This window comes from Melitaea cinxia, chromosome 26, assembly GCF_905220565.1.
Source record: "Melitaea cinxia chromosome 26, ilMelCinx1.1, whole genome shotgun sequence".
NCBI lineage: Eukaryota > Metazoa > Arthropoda > Insecta > Lepidoptera > Nymphalidae > Melitaea > Melitaea cinxia.
In genome coordinates, this window is record NC_059419.1 from 6,236,287 (window position 1) to 6,259,483 (window position 23,197).

Below are 23,197 nucleotides of genomic sequence, written 5' to 3' on the forward strand. Positions count from 1 at the left end.
CGCAGGTGAAACCGCGGTGCACAGCTAGTAAAATATATAGCCTGACCATAAATACTGTTACAATTAAAAATAAGCAAAATATTACATTCTAAATTTAGAATCTGTCATTTTTATATGAATGTTCATTTTATTTTGTCATTTTCGCGCCAATACGTTATAAAATATTTTGTGATATTAAAATAGAGTGGGGTGATCAAGAGAACCGAATTGCTGTGATTGCATTATACAAAGTAGGTATGGAGCCAAATACAATTTTTAAAACTCTCCATACGCTAGGTATTAAGTCAAATGTTTGTGTACCGAGCTATTAATAGGTATAATGAAACCTCCACTGTTTGTGACAGAAAAAGATCTGACTGTCCAGGTAGCGTTCGTACGAAAAAGGCGAGGAAAGAATTCGAAGAAATCCAACCGAAAGCAAAAGATTTTATCTCCGGAGATGAAGATAGCACCTAGAGCCATGTCCCGTACTTTAAAAGATGACTTGGTACCTGCAGCGCATAAGAGACGCTCTGGTCATTTCTTAACTGATAATTTAAAAAAGAAAATGGTGGTAAAATCAAAACTACTACTTATACGGTACGCAAAGGGAGAAATTTTTGAACATTTTTGAATATCATATCAAAAATTGACCGTTCCAGCGGGGATTGAACCTGCGTCTCCGACTGACCGTGTCGGCGCTCTAGCCAATTAAGCTATGGAACGATGTACCCGCTAGATCGAAATTTTTGATATGATGATTTAATTTTCGGTTTAAGCGAACCGTGGCGCCGTCTATAGTGAGTTCTTTACAGAAACCCGTAACTATTCAAAGTTTCATATTGCAACGAAAATCTTTGACGGGAGAGGACACCATGCTATTATTTAATATGTACGATTTTATTTTTGTGTTACCCACACATTAGGAATTCTAAACATTTTTGAATATCATATCAAAAATTGACCATTCCAGCGGGGATCGAACCTGCGTCTCCGACTGACCGTGTCGGCGCTCTAGCCAATTAAGCTATGGAACGATGTACCCGCTAGATCGAAATTTTTGATATGATGATTTTATTACAAAATTGTGTTTTTCATAAAAAATCCTACTCCATATTAGTCCAGAGTATCACATATATGGCAGAATAGGTAAACTGGATGAGATGTAATTCGTTCACCCGTTCTTCTAACTTCACTGAGAACGACTATCCGATTTAATTTGGTTGAGCGCATGTATCATGCAATGTAAGCACACTGAGAGTTTCGACGTAGATTTTTGCTTTATGGTGTTTGTGATGTTTGTTACTTTTTAATTTTGAAGGGATGTGGTCTTTTTTGTCGGTTCGAATCCCGCTGGAGCGGTCAATTTTTGATATGATATTCAAAAATGTTTAGAATTCCTAATGTGGGTAACACAAAAATAAAAATCTTAGATATTAAAAATAGCACGGTGTCGTCTCCTGTCAAAGATTTTCATTGTAATATGAAACTTTGAATAGTTACGGGTCGCTGTAAAGAACTCACTATAGACGGCGCCACGGTTCGCTTAAACCGAAAATAAAAATCATCATATCAAAAATTTCGCTCTAGCGGGTACATCGTTCCATAGCTTAATTGGCTAGAGCGCCGACACGGTCAGTCGGAGACGCGGGTTCGAATCCCGCTGGAGCGGTCAATTTTTGATATGATATTCAAAAATGTTTAGAATTCCTAATGTGGGTAACACAAAAATAAAAATCTTAGATATTAATAAATATTTGTTTATTTTTTTACAGCCCTTTTGGGCCTGCCGACTTGAATTGCTTTACCTTGCTTGAGATTTTGATCAGGGACAAGGTTCACAGAGGAAGAAGCACCAACTTGGTCTTGACTGACAAACCCAGAGATATTGTCCAGTTCAGTCTTTGACGAAATTCGATGTCGATTGCCATCAGTCCCAAAGATGATAATGAAACCATCCTTGGTCCAGCATTTAGATAATTCAAACCGTTGTCTTGCACACAGAAATGCTTCATGACGCTCCTTGGTCAGGAATTCAGAAATAGTAACACCTGTATTTTTAAGCTTAGCTTTGTTGAACCATATGTCGTTTCTTATAGAAATATCTTTGAATTTAAGAAGTATGGCCCATGGCTTGTCATTAATTAGCTTGCCAAGGTGATGAGAGCGACTCACATCATTGGAAGAAAGATCTGGCATACTCAGGTTTTCACTTAACGCTTTAATAGCAATACAAGTACAAGTTGTGTTTTCTTTCTTCTCTTCTGGAACACAATGCACTAACAGAATTTTCCTTCTGCTTCGCATTTCAAAAAGTTCCTGTTGCTTAGTTAGAATCGCAACTTGTTTTTGAAGGGATTCTAGAGCAGAGAGTACAAATATGCGAAAAGCGGAGAACTGAGCTGCTATATTTGATGTTGAACTTGAAGCAAGACCCGAAGCCTGAAGATTTTGTTGGAATTCTGTCATCTTCAAGTTAAAATGTTGAGTTAATTCTTCAATTGAGTGCTGGATTGACTCCATTTTGTAATTAATATTGAAGAAAAATAAAATAACACAAATGTGTATAGTTTACTTCAGTTTCTTGTACAAAACTTAATAATGAGATAACTGCTGGTAGGTAGGTTAAGTTAAAGTGCATTATGTGCATTAAAGATGCAACAATATAATTAAATTTAATAAAACTTGAGGAGCTCTTTAAAAAACGTGTTGACTAATTTTCACCTACCGCCCAAAAAAAAAAATCATCATCACCATGATATCTTAAATATATATATTTATATCATTAAGATATCGATAGTTCGTCTTGATAATCCAAGTGTCTCTGAACATGGAAAAAAAACCTAACTGACTAAGAAAGACTGTTGTTGAGATAAGAATTTTTTTTTATATTTATATCCTGGGGGATGGGTATCAAATTAAAGGGCTTATTATCAGATTTCATAATGATACATTACGACCATATTCTATTATTTAAAAAGATACAATAAGATTTTTTTCTTTTTAATAAATTTTTTTATTATTTTACTTGATATGTTACGTTTTAAGGTATGAAAATTGAATTTTATTTATCTATGGACTAAGTTTTGATTAATTATATATATTTATTATTATTATAATAGCCGAAATACAGGCTATGCCTAGTTCGGTTACAGATGCTAATCTCATTATTTCTGATATTGTTGCCACATTATCATTGTGATATATTTCTATGTTTGTGAAATTAAAGATATTATTATATTATATCTTGTCTGAGCTTAGTGTAATTTGAGTTCATTTTATGAATTAAGTTCCACTGATGAATTTCCTTGTAAACTTAACGATTTTGGCTTGGTCAAATACTGGCTTAATAAAATTTCTTCGCATTAATCTTGATATTATTTTTCTTACAATATAATATGTTACTGTTTGGCACTACAAAATTTAAAGAAAAAAAATATCATGCCTTATTATCTTCTGAGTGCTTGCTACTGTTTGATCAAGTTCTTTTCTATTGTTACATTAACAGGATAATTTTGCATCTCGTGTTTGCTTTAATATAGTTGTACATTTATAAATGTAGTCTATGATAAAATTAATATTGTAATGTATCATAAATGTAACAACTGCTAGCAAACCTTAATAAATAAATAAATAAATAAATATATATGTAAATTTTTTTTTTGTCGAGCTTTTTGAAATTTTTTAATTTATGCATTTCTTGTTAAATAATACTGAATAAAAATACTTACTTGTATATTTCCAGTTGAGCCTCTAAGACCAGTTTGAGGATCAATGATATCATTCGAATCTGATGAAAGCCGTTCTGATTTCAGAGATCCAGGCCCTCCGAGTTCACATTGTGGAGATTTTGTTGGATCACCTTAAAATAAATTCATTTATTCAGTGTCTTGGATTTACTAACATTTTAATACCAAGAGCTACCTAACTGCTATTGAAGTTAGAATTACTACCAAAATTTTAAAATATTGACTTTCTTGTAGGCACAGTTAGCAGTGACTCTGTTTTCTCCACCAGGGCGTGTGGGTTCCATTTCTGCCCAGAGTGTATTCATAGTATTTATATTTATTAATATACATATATTTATATATTACTTATATGTTCGTTTATTAAAAAAAATCTGAACCAATGACAACGTGTATATGTTTAACAGATTTAATATTTCTTTAAAATATATGTTAGTACATATTTTGTAGTATAGTAAAATAGATTTTATAATAGTAAACATTTCTAATTATAAAATATATTTTTTTCTTATACATTTTCAGGACAAAGCATCATTTATGACATTTTATACAATTAAAACTAAATAATCATAATTGTTGTTAATCGTTACTAAATCGTGTTTATTTTAAAAATATTAAATTTAAAGAAAAAGCTGTAATAAATTTCACTTTTTGCGAAAATAAGAACTTTTTTTTTTAATTTTAAAAACATCACTGACGCCATTTTATGGCTATTTTTTTATAAATAAACATTTGCTACAAATACAAAGATTTATGTTAGTATATAATTAAAACTAAAAAAAAAAACGCGAGACGCCCTTACAACAATGTTTACGATTCAGCCTGTAACTTCCCACTGTTACGCATAGGCTTCTTTCACCATATAGGAGTAGGATAGGAGCTTAAACTACCACGCTGCTTTGCGAAAATAAGAACTTTTTTTTTAATTTTCAAAACATCACTGACGCCATTTTATGGCTATTTTTTTTTATAAATAAACATTCGCTACAAATACAAAGATTTATGTTAGTATATAATTAAAATTAAAAAAAAAAAACGCGAGACGCCCTTACAACAATGTTTACGATTCAGCCTGTAACTTCCCACTGTTACGCATAGGCTTCTTTCACCATATAGGAGTAGGATAGGAGCTTAAACTACTACGCTACTTTGCGAAAATAAGAACTTTTTTTTTTAATTTTCAAAACATCACTGACGCCATTTTGTTATGGCTATTTTTTTATAAATAAACATTCGCTACAAATACAGAGATTTATGTTAGTATATGATTAAAACTAAAAAAAAAAACGCGAGACGCCCTTACAACAATGTTTACGATTCAGCCTGTAACTTCCCACTGTTACGCATAGGCTTCTTTCACCATATAGGAGTAGGATAGGAGCATCAACTACCACGCTGCTCCACTGCAGGTTGGTGCACACAATCCACAATGTTCGATTTTCTCAAATTATAAACTTTTGTTAAACAGTGGAGTTATGTCTAAAATATATTTTTAGTAAATAAAAAAACCTCGTAGTAATTAAAAAATACTCACAGCGTTTTTTTCTACCTCTTTTTCTTATATACGTTTTGCGTCGGGTTATTGCCATAGCAATTTTAATTTATACAATTACTTATTTAGAACTATATTTCAATAATTATAATCCAAACTAATTGCGCATGAGACACATCTAGCTTCCCTTCTGAGTCGCGCATGAGACACATCTAGCTTCCCTTCTGAGTCGCGCATGAAAGGTGTCGAAGTATCGGCCACAAATAATGCATATCGACCATTGAAAAGAGACAATCGGATAATTTAAACAATGTAAAGCGTTTTCGCGTTGATTGGTACTGTCCGTGGATGTAGTACTAATAAATAAAATAATAAAATAGTAATAATAAATAAAATGATTTTAGGGTATATTCTCCCGATTTATCCTATTTTAGCACATGAAACTTAAATTATACGAGTTTTGAGGTTTGTAACATTGTTTGTACCTAAATTTAAGTTTACATAAATGGTACTTTAGTCTTTGGTTTAATCGGACGTTGTCAGGTGCGCACTATATTCGTACAATTCGAAAAATGTACTAGTACACCTTATTAGTACTAATACTTATTAGTACTATTAGTGACCAAATGATAATAAATAGTACCTGGCTACAAAATAATGGTCGAAATACTTTTTTTTTCATCATTTTGTTTTTTTTTGTCTTCTAGCACTTAAGATATGATTGTGAAATAACAAACCTCATTATAAAAATTATTTGATTTCCATAAATATAACGTAAGCAAATTCCTTTTACGTAAAAGTGAGTCACCGTAACAATGTATAAACTATAAGTATATATTATGTATCTGTATAAGTACGATGTGTAACTCTCTTTATATATGCCTCTTTTACTATGTATTTATATATGTATATTGTTAAGTGTTAGTTAACTGCATCTCAATTTAGAAATTCTCTTATAAGCATTTTTTTTTGTGTATCAGAATGTACTGATTGTGACTGTTGTTTTCTTTTTTTTCAACGATATCTCCATAATACCAATTTGTTAACTTTAGGAAAGCCTGTTATTGGCTAAATTATTTGTTATATGCTTTATGATAAGAATAGTATATAAGAAGCTGTTGGTTTTTTGAATAAATAAATAAATAAATAAAGTGTATTTAATAGGTTTTTTTAATCACTAAAATTCTCAATTTTTACTTACCCACGCTAAACAATATAATATAACAAAAAAAAAATACTTTTATGTAAAAGGAATTAGTTTACGTTATATTCATAAAACTTTGATTAAAAAAGGTACATTAAAACACGAAATGAATAGAATGCGCGAAGCGATGTAACTCGTTCTTTCGAACGTCGTACGAAGGTACGAATAACATCATCTCGGACAGTCAGACAGTTGGACAATCGGACAGTGTGATACTCGGACCTATAGACGTACAATACAAACTCGTCGGACCGCGATGAACGTAGTTTAAGTAACATAGATTATACAGTTGATAGTACTGTTACAGTGTACGATTAGTTCGATTAGGTCCGAATAGCGACTGACGTTTGGTACTATTACATTTCGTACCTTACTAAGTAACGTAACGTTTTAGTACATCGTACAAGTGTGTAAGATAGAATAAAACTGTATTAATAAAAACGCAGTAAAATTTAAAAAAGTTTGTAGTGGAGATGATGAACATCACCAAGACAAAATTCATATTGTACTAAAACAAAAAGCAAAAATTAACAGCCCTGTAAAACTAAAATCATTTAAAAACTAAACTGTGTACAATTATTTACCCGAGTTAAATGAAATTAAATAGTAAGTAGCCAAGCAAAAGTAGGCCAAACAGTAGTGGGGAACCAACCCCGAGTGAGAAAGAGATGAATGAAAGAAAGAACAAGTATGCGGCATGAAAGTACGAGAGGCATGAAAGCGAGAACTGGAATGAAAGAGTTAATAGCAGAAAACACGCTCCGACCACTATATCGGAGGTATAGAATAAAAAAAAAAAAGTACATCGTACATGTACTACCCAAGACTATGGTATTTCCCAGAGGCATTTTATATGAGCCTCTTATTAAACAAGCCAATTTAAACTGTATTTTATAGTTACTGAGAATTAAATATTATTGTTCTTGGAATGGAGAGGCTTCCCACGGTTATCAATTCCGAGTGAAACACAAAATTTCAATAAAGTAGTAAAGGTTACAGATGCTAAGAAATAGGGCTTTCAAATCAAAGTAATGGACTCAAAACAGCTTTATGACAAAGTTACCCAACATAATAAACCGACCATAAGTCGATCACAATTTAAAAATTCCTATATTTCTGTAGATTTTAATTTAAAGTAATAAACATTGATTTATCTAATTTACGGTGTTTTCTTTGTTCATCTTATTGTTTTATCGTTATAATCAAGATAACAATATTTTACTTTTTCGTTGTAACACAACAACGAAAACATGTAATAGACTTTTAGTATTTTCTCGTTCTCTTTTGGTAGAATTTAGTAGTTTTTAACCTCCACAAGCAGTAGATTCGTTAAATGAAATCTGGTCACACAGACTGCCACAGAACACACATAATCCTGCCCAGGGCTGCCAGATGTACGGTTTTAATCGTACTCATACGATTTTTTTGCATTTTTAGTCATGTACGATCGCTAGACCAAGATCGTACACAAAATGTACGATTTTTATATTCCCATTACCCGGAAGCATTTCATAATTAAAAAAACGTCATCCACCGGCAAGCATGAATTTAGGAGAACTACCCCAACTACCTAACGCGTGCCTAAATCTTTTACTTGAATGAAGTGTCTTTGAATAATCATATAAGAGCAGTATTTGTTTGCTTTATAACAAAACTAATATATATAATATAGATATTTTCTATAAAAATAATTTGAAAATTATAAAACACTGGCTCAATTTGCTTTAAATTTGTTATGTTTTCCCCATTACAGTGCAGATTGTGAACGAGCATTCAGCGAAATTTATTTAATTAAAACAAAATTTAGAAACAGTTTATCTAATGATACACGTAAGGGCAAATTATTAGCTACTAGCGACCCGCTCCGGCTTCGCACGGGTATAAAATATAATTATAGCCTATGTCATTCACTGAAAAAATGATTAAAATCGATCCAGTATTTTTGATTTATTCATTACTGCCCGTGGCCTGCAGGCCTAGCATGCGCGCCACGACAAAATTTTGTCTACCCCTTTTCTCGTATTATCTCTCTATGTCTACAGTAGCTAACATGCGTGCACGCGATACTCTTCTCGTTACGTCAAGAAGAGATAATCATTAAATTTTAGTGATCTGTGATATTTATCTCTACGGAAGCTAACATGACATCGTAATTTTGTCGAATTTTGTCGTTTTAGGAAGAGAAACTTCTCGTCTTCAATATTATCGACGAGAAAGACGATAAATAAAAAATAAATAAAACCGGGTGCCTATTTTTTGTATACCATGGCGTTTCCCTATTATAATTATATAATTTCGGTATACGAAGAGCGGGAAATGCGAAAAGTCGAGTGAAGTGTGCCATATAATGGACACAAAAAACGTATTTGCGCCCTGTTGCTTCTTATTCTAAATAATAATAATAATAATAATACTTTATTTCAGACCAAAGTATAAGTCCATATTGGGTTAGTACAACAAGACAAGACAACATTCAGAATAAAAAACAAAACAAAATTATATTAAAAAAATCAATAACTAAAAATAAAATTAAATAGAATAAAAGTAAAATCAATAATCAGAAAAAAATTCAAAAATTCAAAAAATTTTAAAAATTAAAAAAAAAAAAAATGCGTGATAGAATTACAATTATCTAATGTGCGACAAGATATAAAGCACAACACGAGCATATTGTTTTACATATATAATTAAATTCATTTACTTACGCCGTTTTATTTTCCTTATTAGATTTTTTTAAATTAGATATACACTTTTTATCTTAGCCAAAAGGCCGAGAACATTGTTAAATAAAACATGTGTCACTCGTTTGAAATTGGTCAATAACCTTGTAAATTCAACTTTACGACATAAGAAATAAGAATGATATTCAGTTGTGATTATGGTTGATAATGTTTCTCTACTCGACAAGGCGAAGTCTTCGGAAGAGAATTTTGTCTCTCGTAGTGCGCATGTTAGGGTAATCGAGAAAATACTCGATGTAGACATTATCTCTCTCTCTCGTCAAGAGATATCTCGTTGTATGCATGCTAGGCCGGCTGGACGCGTTAACTTTAGAGTAAAAGCCGGCCGGAACCGCCGTAAACGCTACGTACCGCAATTTTTAAATCTTTAATATCTTCGAACATATGAATTTAAATTATATGCTGTAAAGGGCCATATATATCTATATTAAATTAACAATACATTTAAGGTATTTAATTAGATAAGGATTAATGCTGTATTGGTTAAAATCGCTTTGAAAATTAGCCATTATTTGTCATAAAAAGTAAATGACAAAAAAATGTTATTGTGGAATATCCATAAGAGATAGACATATACCATAGGGGAGTTTTCTGTAGACCTTTTCAATGTGTATAATACTTAGTACATTATTTTGATAAATCTCGTAGGGTTCAGGCTGCGTTTGCAATGTAAGCGGAAAAAATGTAATTATTTACGACATCACATTAGAAACCTCAAAAATAACAGTATTTTGCACTATTTAATGGATGTTATTATACATATAAACCTTCCTCTTCAATCACCCTATCTATTTAAAAAAACCGCATCAAAATCCGTTGCGTAGTTTTAAAGATTTAAGCATACATAGGGACATAGGGACAGAGAAAGCGACTTTGTTTTATACTAGGTAGTGAAGCAATTAATTAAGAAGAAACGATAATTTTACGAAGCTTAACCCAACAAATTCTTTTATTAAAAAATATGACCACAGAAAATTTTGTATGAGTGTAACAAATAGTTTTATTACATTTATTTTCTAAAACTAAACGAATTTTGATAATCTATAATAAAAAATTAGTACCTAGTCTTAAAGGGCTGTACGATCTTTTTATTTCAAAATTTCCTTGGCATACGGTTTTTTTTGTAGTTGGCGTACGATCACACTTTTTGTTCACCTGGCAGCCCTGATCCTGCCAGACACTCTCGAAGTCGGGAGTATTTATTGAGCATGACTTTAGGAAAACTGCACCGAATTTAATAAATATTTTCGTATTGTGTTCCTTATTTTCAAGCCAAGTTTTTTAATGAAAGGAAAATTAAAAAATAATCGATATATTCTCGATTCTATTATCGGCTCAGCTAGTAAATTATATAATTACTATAGTGTATTTCGAGGCTCCGTTTTACAGACTTAAAAATACATATCACGCGAAAACGTTTAAAAAAAAGTTTAAAATTCTTTATTTTCTGAAATAGATTTACACAATCACTGAATAAGATAAATATTATTTATATAAATGCACACTTAGTTGGGATAAAACAGATAAAATATTACGTTATATTCGTATTATAACGATTAAAGCACACAAAAATTACCAGAATAAGAAATAAAAAATATAACGAGGGTGAGACGAAAAAATATCTTCCGATGGTTTAAGTTGCGCGATAACAGACTACTCAACGTCAAAAAGCCATATTTTGTTGTAAATGTGCTTAGAGTTGTTCTAGGTATATTTTCAAATACACAGTATAGGTCCCGGCGATAATATTGGAAATCGATCTCTGGAAAGAAACAATCCGCTAATTTTGGCTTCGTACAGCGTTGTCTCTGGTGCATACTACCTATATTCAGGGATGTCAGACGTACGAACTTATTGGTAAACATTCTATTTTTTAGTGTCACGTGCCATGTACCAAGAGTACTCGGTCCGTCTCCAAAAAATACCAAGGTTGGCCGACCGAAATACACCGACAATACAGAATAACCGACAAATATTAGGGATGCATATGAACAAAAAAAAAAAAACACTCCAATAAGAAATCAGATTTCCTTTATGGTATAAAACTTTAGTATAGCAGTCTCGATAAGTCGTTACCATTTTCCATCAATCAATTTACTATAAAACTAATACTCAAAACACTAGAATGGGATTTCCGACACAGTTTACATTATATCAGTGTTGGCAGCGCCACAGCGGAGCACAGGGGTAGTAGTTTTCCGTTTTCAATACCAACTTTCAACTAAATCGGGACAATGATTTCTGGTGGCTGTCTTGATAGACGACCTTGCCTAGATTACGTTTTGCCTTCCTTGTCCTATCCTTGTTTATTGCTGTGTGGTAACGGCAGTAAATAATGTAGCCACCCCCTTTTCCCGTGGGTGTCGAAAGAGGCGACGAAAGGATATCACAGTTCCACTACCACCTTGGAACTTGAGAAGCCGACCGATGGCGGGATAAACATCCAACTCATCATTACAGCCTTTACAGCCCACTGCTGGACATAGGCCTCCACAAGTTTACGCCAAAAATAACGTGAACTCATGTGTTTTGCCCTACAACATCCAACTGCTGGCTTTGAAATACACAGGCCAAAGACGGGTAGCAGCGTCTTCGGTGCGAAAAAGCCAGCCCTGCGGTCACCAACCCGCCTGCCCAGCGTGGTGTCTATGGGCGACACATAAGAGTTCTCGCCATTTTTGGCGCAAACTTGTGGAGGCCTATGTCCAGCAGTGGACTGCGATAGGCTGAAGTGATGATGAGTTATTGTTTAATAGCGATAGAGCAAAGTCAAGTACAGTTCAAAAAAATTTTAACGACCCAAAATTTATGATAACAATAGTTTAAGGCTGGATCTTAAGGTAAAAGATAAACTTTTACAAGGTCAATTACGAGAAATCATTTTTTATTCTTATATTTCGTTACCGAAACCGGAGCATATAAGAAAAAAAAACCCGGCCAAGTGGGAGTCGGACTCACACACAGAGGGCAAAATTTTTAAAAAATATTTTTATTATATGATGTAACTAAAAATTTATGCTTTTCGCAATGTTTCCTTTATCTATGCTGTAAAACGTTGTTTCGTACCAAATTTCAAGATTCTGAGTTTACAAGAAGTACCCCGTGGGTTTTGATTCCTTTGAGAGTGTCGTAAATTTGCAGCATAAACGGTTGTATCTTTTGATTGCGTTAGCTTAGAAGTTTGATTTTTTTTCATAGCTCCAAAGGTCAGTAGACCTGAGTATTTGATACGAGTTTCAGCTTAATGCCTCCACGCGTTCCTGAGAAAAATGTTCTTGACAGACAGACGGACAACAAGGGTACAAAGAACAACAGAGGTACGGAACCCTAGAAATGAAGATGAAAATATAAGTAATTATTTTAAAATGCATCACGAGCAAGTTGTAAATGCAACTGAATTTTCAAGAAGAACTTTAAGCAATATCATAAACGAAGTCAGTACTGAAACTCATTCTACAGCAATTGTCTACTACCATATTATAACAAGATGACAACTTGCGAACTGTCAAAGGCGTGGGTTTTTAAAACTTGTTTTTTCTTCTGACATTTTCTAAAGTTTTGCGCAATTTTCTCAATATTTTATCCTGTAAGAAACTTCTTTGATTATATAAGAAAACTTAAAAAAATCAGCCAAATCACACGCTTTCGCGTTGTTCAAGTTTTCCGCTTACAAAATTTACGAACAATTTTTATTTATAATAATACGTACTATATATTAATACGTGAAGCAAAAACTTTGTACCCCTTTTCACGAAAATTGCGCGGACGGAGGAGTATAAAATTTCGCACTTAAAGCTTATATCGAAGAGTGCTAATATTTTTAAAATTATGCATTTTGTGCATAATTTTTATACATTAATCAATAAAAAAACACACTACCATGTATTTGACACAACAAAATAATATACTTTTTTGTTTATTGTTAAAGTTTGTGGTCAAATTGAGAATAGATTATAGATTAATATTGTTTGACTTTACTAAACGTCAAAAATAACCATAATAAATTTATTGATAACAATATATAATTATATTAGTTATTTATGGTCGAATTTCGACCACTGGGCGACCACTACACTATTTGCGCTGTAGCATGGTGCGGGTGACAGTTTCAATAACGTTTCGTTTCACTCTTGAAAGTTGCCGCGATTTACAAATTATGACTTAGTATTTTAGCTGTACCACCTTCGTAATATATTAAATCATTTATTACTGTAGTAAATTAAATTAAACCTAACCAGAATGTCTACAAATAAAATGTAATGAAAATAAAAATTAAGCAAAGTATTATGCGTATAGCGTAACGCCATAGACGTATTTAGTGATGACATGTACTGCTACGATGGATAGTCGATGTTTTTTTATAACGAAAAAATCATAAACCCGATTTTTATTATTTTATATAAGCACAAAGATAACATTTTCGACCGATACAATTTGTAATTTTTAAGTTTAAAAGAAGTATAAAATAATAATAATGTAAAAAAAAAATACATATGAAAGGTAACGACATCTCTTAGTCAATTTGACGTGGCAGATCTCTTTTTGCAGCAAAAAACAGAACAATACGGCATTTTTGAAGGACGTTGATTCAATCGCGCAACTAGATTTAGTCTAGTGATCAGTGCGGCTGCAACTAGTTTTATTGTACACGTAGGACCATTTGGACTTATACCTTGACAGAGGGGAACGCCTGTACATGGCTACTCCCCTCCGTGTTGCTCTATGCCGGTTAGTTAATTACTGCACGATATCACAAATAAGTTTTTACTTAAGGCTTAAGTTATATAAGCTTATTTATAAATTCATTGTGGTCATTGCAAAGTCTTTTTTATCTGTACGCTACCAATGTCACCCAGGGCCGTATACAACCGTATTATCATACGCTAATAATAACCGTATACCGTTACCGTTAAAAATTCGGTAACGTTAATTTGTCACGGCATACATAACGTTATTTATGGAGTAACGATACCTTAAATAACGTTATATTGGAGCCATTATATCGATATATTCTTTTGCCAATATTAACTCATTTAACGTACATATCTATACTGTCACCGTTAGTTACTATCATTACCTGTAAAGGTAACGAAATTATTACGCTTGTACAATGTATGAAAGAGAAAACAAAATTTAATCCAAGACTGTTTTAGTTGGTTTTAAAATTATTACTGAACGCGCTTTGCTTCTTTAGTGTGCGTGATTGTGTTCTATTTTGGAAAACAATGATGAAATATGATAAGTTCGTTGTTTAATATTATTTATTAAAGTGAATTATTATTCTATCGCCCCAAAATTTTTCGTTCTGTCGCATTACAGCTGGCCGTGGAGTAGGGATAAAATGAAGGCGCATGGCAGCGCAACATGTTTTTATTCACTAAAGTTCCATTAGCAGCATGGTGTCATAAAACCACACATTTATTTTTTATATTAAAACAATCTCTTTGAAAAAGTTTTTTTATTACCGACTGTATTCAAGTATTATAGTAATCTATTGATGAAAAATTGTTATAATATAAACAATAAAAAAAAATTGTATGTTTAATAAAGATTTATTATCTGTCTATTAAGAAAAGGCAACGTGTTAATAAAAATTGCATGTATAACTATGTATTTTTTTGTCATTAGGGGTCTTTCCGTTAAATACGATTGCCAATAAAGAGGGGGGGGGGGTTTGTTAAGCACGATGATATGTGACAATGGAAGGAGGGTGGGTCGAAAGTAATGAGACGTTTGTAGTTTACTTATGTTTTTTTCTGTTGTCCCATAACTACAATAAAAAATTTAATAATTTAAAATTTTGAACGGTATAAAAAATAAGGGTTGCAGGTTTGATCACCGAACATGACAAACATTTGTATTGGCCATACAGATGTTTGCCGTGGTCTGGGTGTTTGTGCAGTCCTTGCGGGTCTCCCCACCGTGCCTCAGATAACACGTTAAGCCGTCGGTCCCGGTTGTTATCATGTAGACCAGATAGTGATCGTTAATTATAGATGACCAGCCCACTGCCACTTCAACTTGCTAATTCTGTAGGCTATGTCGGTTACTTTCGTTCTCTAAGATAGATCTTCGAGAAAAAAACCCAAGCATAGCCCGTTCCATTGCACGCTGAGCGACTTTAAACTTGTGAACCAGTCCCTTCATCAGTGTCCACGTCTCGGCTCCGTATGCTAACACAGGCAGGACGCATTCCTCGAAGACTTTTGTCTTCAAGCATTGCGGAATTTTCGAAGTGAAGACTAGACGAAGCCTGCCAAACGCCGCCCAGCCCAAGCTAATCCTCTTGGCTCAATCAGATCATGTATCTGGACCGGACCAGGATAGAATGAGGCATGCCAGATCCAGCAAGCTCTATCAGGACCAGGTCTGGTACAGACAAGGATAGTCTGATGTAAAATATAATCAAGTATGGTAAAGCATAACTGCATCAGGACCAGGTCTGGTCCAAATCAGGATAGCCCGAAAGAAATTACGCGAACTAAGCCTGAATCGCGCTATCGATGTTTTCAAGCGCACTTAGTATATATACAGTTATCAGGACAGTCTAGCAGGGAGTCCATTTCTAGACAGTGGAGCAATCGTAAGTAGTAGGAAGTAGTTAATTAATAGAAGATAATTATTTTACTAATTATTATTTTAATTAATAGTAATAATTAATCAGTCATATAAAAATAAATAAAAATAATTGATATTTAAAGTAAAAACAAAAATAAATAATACATTGGAAAAAATAAACAGAAATAAATATCATAATAATTATTTTAAGTAACATATTTATAATATCAATTCACTTTTTTTTTATTAAACAATTTTTTCAAGAATATACATTCGTGTTTTTAACCGACTTCCAAAAAAGGAGGAGGTTCTCAATTCGACAGTTTTTTTTTACATCAGAACTTTAGACCGATTTCGACAATTTTTTTTAATCGAAAGGTGGTGTGTGTCAATTGGTCCCATTAAAATTTATTTGAGATCTAACAACTACTTTTCGAGTTATATCTAATAATGCGTTTTTACTTGACGCTTTTTTCGTCGACCTACGTTGTATTATACAGCATAACTTTCTACTGGATGTACCGATTTTGATAATTCTTTTATTGTTGGAAAGTAGATATCCCAAGTTTAGTACCATGATAAGGAAACCAGGATCTGATGATGGGATCCCAGAGAAATCGAGGGAAACTCTCAAAAATCCGCAATAACTTTTTACTGGGTGTACCGATTTTGATAATTCTTTTTTTGTTGGAAAGAAGATATCCTTAGTTTAGTACCATGATAAGGAAACCAGGATCTGATGATGGGAACCCAGAGAAATCGAGGGAACTTCTTGAAAATCCGCAATAACTTTTTACTGGGTGTACCGATTTTAATAATTTTTACTTTAATCGAAAGCTGATGTTTGTCATGTGGTCACATATAAATTTTATCGAGATCTGATAACTACTTTTTGAGTAATCTTTGATAACGCGTAGTTACTTGACTATTTTTTCGTCGATCTACGTTGTATTACTTGTCGATGTAATTGAAGTCGGTTTTTTTTTCGTTTGTCTGCAAACACAATTATTTAAAAAGACCGGACCGGGAGTACCCGACCAGGCAAGGTATGTAACGCAGATGATTGATCTGGACCCGATCAGGAAATCTCATCTCATCCTGATCAGGTCCAGACAAATCTTCTGCGCTACATACCTCATCCGGTCCAGATCAGGCATGCCCGATCTGGTTCTTCTAAGGAACACGATAAAATTTCTACTCGGGTAGTCGGATGGTATGGCCTAGGTATACGTAGTCCTGAACAACTTCAAGAAGAACACCGGTCTCGGTATGACTTGGTTGTTAAACATAACTTTTACTATTTGTCATTTTAATAATTAAAATTATATTTGTTTAGAAGAATCGACAAGAAATTCCAAAATTCTTGAATTCTGTTCAATGTAAACTTTACATTTATTTTAATCAAAAAAAAAAAAAAAAAAACTAGTATATTAAAATAAACGTTCGTATGTTATGTTTGTAATGCCGTGCCTAAACTATTGATCACATTGTAAAAGAACTATGAAGTGTGAAGATTCAGAACATCCTACGGACGTGCTGGATGCTGAATTTTACATTACATTGAACACAACAAACAGAAAAGACCAGTAAGTTTGTAATTATTAATTATTTAATAACTACTAATAGCTAAATCTTTATTTGATTTTTATCTGTGTAAGTTAGCTAAACCAGTTAACAATATAATCACTTCAAACTCCTATCAAACAGCTTGCTACTCCTAAAAGTATATTGATTTTCAGCGCCTGTTACTTCCTTCTTCTATTATTTTGATATTACACATAATTGCGGGTTTTTCCGCTTTCCACACTCGACTCTAATCGCGTTTTATTCTTGACTACTTATCAAGCGATCAAACTTTTAAATTAAATACTTTCCTTGCTAATGTTTTACATTTTTATTAATTGTTATTTCTAATATTGCTGGATAACATTTATTATTAATAATAATAATACTTTATCAATAAAACATTTCCATATTTGTGTATATGGTTTGTGTTTTGTGGAATATTTTATTTAGATTAGGAATAATTACTGTGTCAAACATATAGTAACGTTTCCTCTATTATGTATGAACTAGAAGACACTCACAGTTTCACTCACTCGCTTTAAATTACTTTGTTTCTGTTCCACAACTATGAGCAGCTTTGTGATGCTTTAAAGCCTAACTTGTAACTGTCTTAATAAGACAAAAATATTCTTTAGTTTAGTAGTACGAAGCCCGCTCAGGATGAATATTTCTTTTCATACAAATATTCCTAGCCGGTTTGCATGTCTGTCCCTACTGTGCCTCGTAGAGCACGTTAAGCCGTCGATTCCGGTTGTTATCATAAATACCTGATAGCGATTCGCCAAACATATCCGCCAACCCGCACTGGACTAACGTGGTGGAGAAAGAGGCCTATGCCCAATAGTGAGATGGTACAGGCTGAATGCGAATATTAATAAATAAAAATTATTATCATACACACAAGGTTGTCTGTTCCTAAGACAAGATCTGAATGCTTGTGTAATAGTTACTTGTGTTTAGTAAAATATATACACACACACATAAATATATATAAAATATACACCCAGACTTCGAACAGGAATCAAACCCACAATCTCCAGAGTAGAAAGCAATGTCACTGAACAGTGAGCTAACTGGCTAGTTAAATAGATATTATTAATATAAATGACAGGAGCCTATATTATGATGTAATGTATGAAGATGTCCATTAGATAGTTATACAGTTTTCATTTAAAAAAAATAAGTCATAATTATTTTCTGCCATCCATTATACTACTTAACTTATTAATTTTTTCATTAATAAATAAGATGGATCTTAATGCACATCTATAAATGTTTCAAATTAATTAGCTAATTAATTGTCAACTGAAGCTAAGAGAATTATTTTCGATAACTTTTAAAATTTAACACCAAAAAATTTACTAAGATTCAATTATCTGTATAACTTCAATATTTGTAACTATATTGTGAATACAAAAATGTGACTTTCATTTGCTTTTACGTTAAGTCTTTGTAGTCCCTTAATACGAACAACAATATGAAATAAGGTAAGATTTACTATAAAGCCCTATTGGAAGTGTTTGTCACCGTTAACATTGCGAACCTATTTTGTATAATTTTGTAATAACCAGTAACTTATAAAAAAGTTACAAATTTACCGTCACTGTCCATGAGGCCATCGATTTCAGTCTTAATACCGTCGACACCCATATCTGCACTGGAGTCCTCGCCCTGGTGAGGTTCCATTTTAACTCTATGAGCGGGTTCGTCTGGTTCCTTTTTTAGCGCCGCTGGTGTTGGTAGCGACGCGGAAGGCGGCCGAGATCCGTGCCCTGTAGCGTTTTACAGAATACTTTACTTATATTATAAATACAATAATTATATTATTGAGGTATTCCAAAGCAGGAAACATCCCGCGGTCATCCTGCGGTGAGGAGTAAGATGGCCAGAGCTCATAGGAAGAGTATAGTAATATAGGCTTCAGTAACTGCTGGTGGACTGTGCTCTTGTTTGCCGACTTATAAATGTATATATAAAATGCCAATTTTATTTATATATAATTGTACAGTTATCTAACAGCTTTAAATAATCTACAATTGGGCAGAACCTCTTCTATGAAGAAGAGTTGGAGGTAAGTCTATATCACAATGCACCAATGTGGGTTGGATGGGTTGGTGGATTTACGTATCATAGTTTATTTCTAAACAAGTTCCTTATGATGATTTCATCACCGAAAAGCACAAAATCATATAAATTTAGCACTTTAAAAGCTAGTTGTGTTGGCAGGATTCGAACCATGCCATTGTTTGGTCATTCATACATTCTAATGACTGGGTCATCTCTACTGACATTTTAACTTACTAAAATACAATTTTCTATTATAACTAATTATTCTCTACTTAAAACAAATTGTAAAAAATATTATTTTACTATTTGTTCATACACCATTCACTCGGAATAGTCCTGTAATAAATAATTGTGATATATACCAGGTTCGGCCGGATCATTGGGCTCATCTTTAAGGCGGGCACCCCCGCCCTTCTCCTTCTCCTTGATCATTCCCCTACGTGCCTTCGCCAACTTGACTGTGTAACATAAATTTTCATAATAACAAAATTTAAAAGTAAAATAAAACAAAAAAAAATTTAGTTTCAATCTCAAAATTTGTCGTCAAAGTCTGAAGAGCCCTGGAATTTTTATTGCGCACAATAATATTCATGTTTGTTTAAGTTATGTTAGTATGATTTCAGATGTAGTTCATAATTGTTTAATTAAATACTATGATATTTAACTTAATTACCTGATTATAAGCAATGCCTAAAGATGTTTACTACTTTTTGTTGCATTTTAACATATTTTAATATTGCGATTCTAAATTATTATTTTATTTATTTTTCCTACCGAATTACTAACAAGTAGTCAAGTCATGTGATATTGTATGTTAACACATACTATTTTTTATACTTTGCAACTATAAACATTTTACATATACTAATATTACAAAGAGGTAAAGTTTCTAACTTTGTTTTTTTGTAGGGGGTAATCTTCGCAAATACTCATCTGATCACGAAAATTCTTTCACTAACAGAAAGCTACACTATTTAGGAGTGACATAGGCCATATTTTATTGGGATTGAACAAAAACTTCAGTGAAAAATCTTGTATAGAAGATTCTCGTGTCACAATATGTTAGTTATAATACTCCTCCAAAACTGGACTGTTTTTTGTGTGCATATCGGGTAGGTCTGAGAATCGGCCAACATCTATTTTTCATACAGCTAAGTTATAGGGGGAGGGGGGGATTAAGGGGGGTTAATAACATTGTGGAGTCAGCTAGTAGTATATATTAATGTTTTCATTAATACTGTAAAACAGGCATGTTTATTAGTCATTTTGTTGATCAACATGCCTTAAATAATGTAACCGCAGGAAAGGCCACAAAATAACATTCCCTAAATGCCAGCTTAAAAAACAATAGTGTTATTTAAAAAAAAACTAATAATTGAGCTTGATCAGGCTATGTCTATGAGCTTGGTATGACATTAGATTCAGTTACTAATATTGTAAGCAGGTGACACGTGGTGCTTTCAGCACACACAATTGGCTGTCTTGTGATTGCTCTGATCATTTCATTATATATTGTTAGGTTTTTTTTTGTGTATAATTCATCAAATTTAAAAGTATAACAAGTATTTTAATTAGTAACTAAGATAAATTCCCCTCGGCCTACCCTAGGGACATAATGTTGTTATTTACTGTAATATTTAATAAAACCGATGACATAACAGGAACGTGATATCTACCAAGATACTAGCTACAAACTTGGTAATGTACCTATTGGTTAAATGTAGCAAGGTTTAAATTGACTGTTGACTAATGTTTATACTACCATAACTTATTGATAGTTTATTGAGTGTAAGTGTAAATACCCTTTTTAACATTTGTTGTGTGTACCTTTGTCAAAATCAATGTTATAAGTTCATTTCATTTTACAGAACTAGTACCTAGTCATTCTAAACATTGCATATTTTTTGTTTAGGAACAATGTCAAGTTATTTTACTATTAAGAATAATAATGGGATTATGGGACTGACATTTTCAGCCTAGCTGTAAAAAGTCCCAAAATCAACAGGAAAAAAAAATAATGTAAATATAATTGTGTCTTAAGCAGTAAACTACAATAAGACATTTTTGAAGTAAAACTTCAACACAATCCCCTTTATATATATATGGCTAATTAGCCATAAGTCCACCCATTGTACTTCACTGTCTGTAACTATCTTTGTGCTTTTTTTTGTAATATGTTTGTGGTGTACAATAAAGTATAAAATAAATAATAAAAATAAATAAATAAATAAATAAATAAATAAATATATATATATATATATATATATATATATATGTTTCTTTTTGGATGTTTGTATAATGGTGCTGGTTAATTTTTTGTTTTTGCATTACATAGGTAACAATGTTTTTTTAAATTTTTTGTCAAAAATGACAGGATATAACTTAACACATAATATAAACACTTATGATTATATTAAGTCTTTTAAAGTACATGAAAGCTCTATTAAAATTTAATTTAAAAATTCAATACCACAAATTTGTACCCCCAAACAATTCTTTCTTTTAACAAAATTATATAGGTGAGATAATTATGTATTAGTTATTGTGGTGACTTTCACTACTTTTTCTTATCCTGGGAAGTTAGAGTGTGGCTATATTTTGACCTACTGTAGCCACACATCACTTGTTATATGACAAAGTTGAATCAGAATTTTAAATTTCGTCTGCATATTTGTGAACATTTCTTTAAAAAATAGAAGAAATATGTACCTACTTATACATTTGTTTATATATTAAGTTTATACATATGTTTATACTTAAATGTATACAAATATAGCTGCATGTTTTTTTTTTGATACTTATAAATAGTACACATTATATTAGTGAGATCATATCTGTGCCTCCTGTGACAAGTGATACAAGTCGAAAATAGTCATTTTACAGGAGAGCAAAAACAAGGTTTAAAAAATTCGTGGGCTAGGTTCAATTCATATCTTTCTTTGTAGAGTAAAACATTCTCTTAATAAAAGTACATTGAACATTTTTGCCGACTTCAAAAAAGGAGAAGGTTTCTCAATTCGACCGTATATATATTTTTTGTGTGTTCGCAGATAACTTCGTCGTTTATGAACAGATTTTGATAATTCTTTTCCTGTTGGAAAGGAGATATCCCAAGTGTGGTACCATGATAAGGAAACCAGGATCTGATGATGGAATCCCAGAGAAATCGAGGGAAACCCTCGAAAATCATAGTGACGTGTTAATTTTTTTCGTCTACTTACATTGTATTACTTGTCGATGTAATTGATGTCGGTTTTTTTTTCGTTTGCTCGCAAATACAATTGTAAATATTTAATTTTAAAGGTAATTTACGAAAATAACTTTTGAGTTGTACCTTTTTTCACATCTAAAAGTGGTAAAATTTTGACAAATAATATTTGTACAGTTAACTTACTTTAGGTCTATCTTTGTATAAAATATGGAATAAATGATCCTATTATAGCATAATATGTTTTAAACAAAAGATAAACGTATATCCTTTAAATTTATTAATTTTTGTTATCACTCGTTTATTTAAATAATTTACCTGAATTTTACCAGTTTACGGATTTACGGGTTACGGGTTTTTTCAAAGGGATATAACTCTAGTTACTTACGTGTTCACTAAATATGTATTGAATATGAATGTGAAATTAAATATAATCACAATGCACGCATGAGTTTGAACTTGTGGAGGCATCCAGTAGTGGACTGCGAAAGGCTACTGTGATGATGATGATGAAATCACAATGCATGAAAAATAGCCTTGAACACCTTGAGTGATTAATTACTGACAAATAGGTATTACTTGACAAATATCAATACTCGCGAATTTTTCCACTCAAACAAATCGTTACTTTTTTCT

At 32.3% G+C, this 23,197-nt stretch overlaps 1 protein-coding gene across 1 annotated transcript in view; it reads right to left on the reverse strand.

Annotated features, from left to right (window-relative positions):
* LOC123666440 (collagen alpha-1(I) chain) overlaps window positions 1–23,197 on the reverse strand; it is a 44,052-nt gene that overhangs the window by 18,159 nt on the left and 2,696 nt on the right. The window contains exons 2-4 of the mRNA XM_045600531.1: window positions 19,716–19,811; window positions 18,885–19,058; window positions 3,711–3,841 (exon numbers count right to left, since the gene is read on the reverse strand). Of these exons, the coding sequence (XP_045456487.1) occupies window positions 3,711–3,841; window positions 18,885–19,058; window positions 19,716–19,811 (401 nt within the window). The remainder of the gene's footprint in view (window positions 1–3,710; window positions 3,842–18,884; window positions 19,059–19,715; window positions 19,812–23,197) is intronic.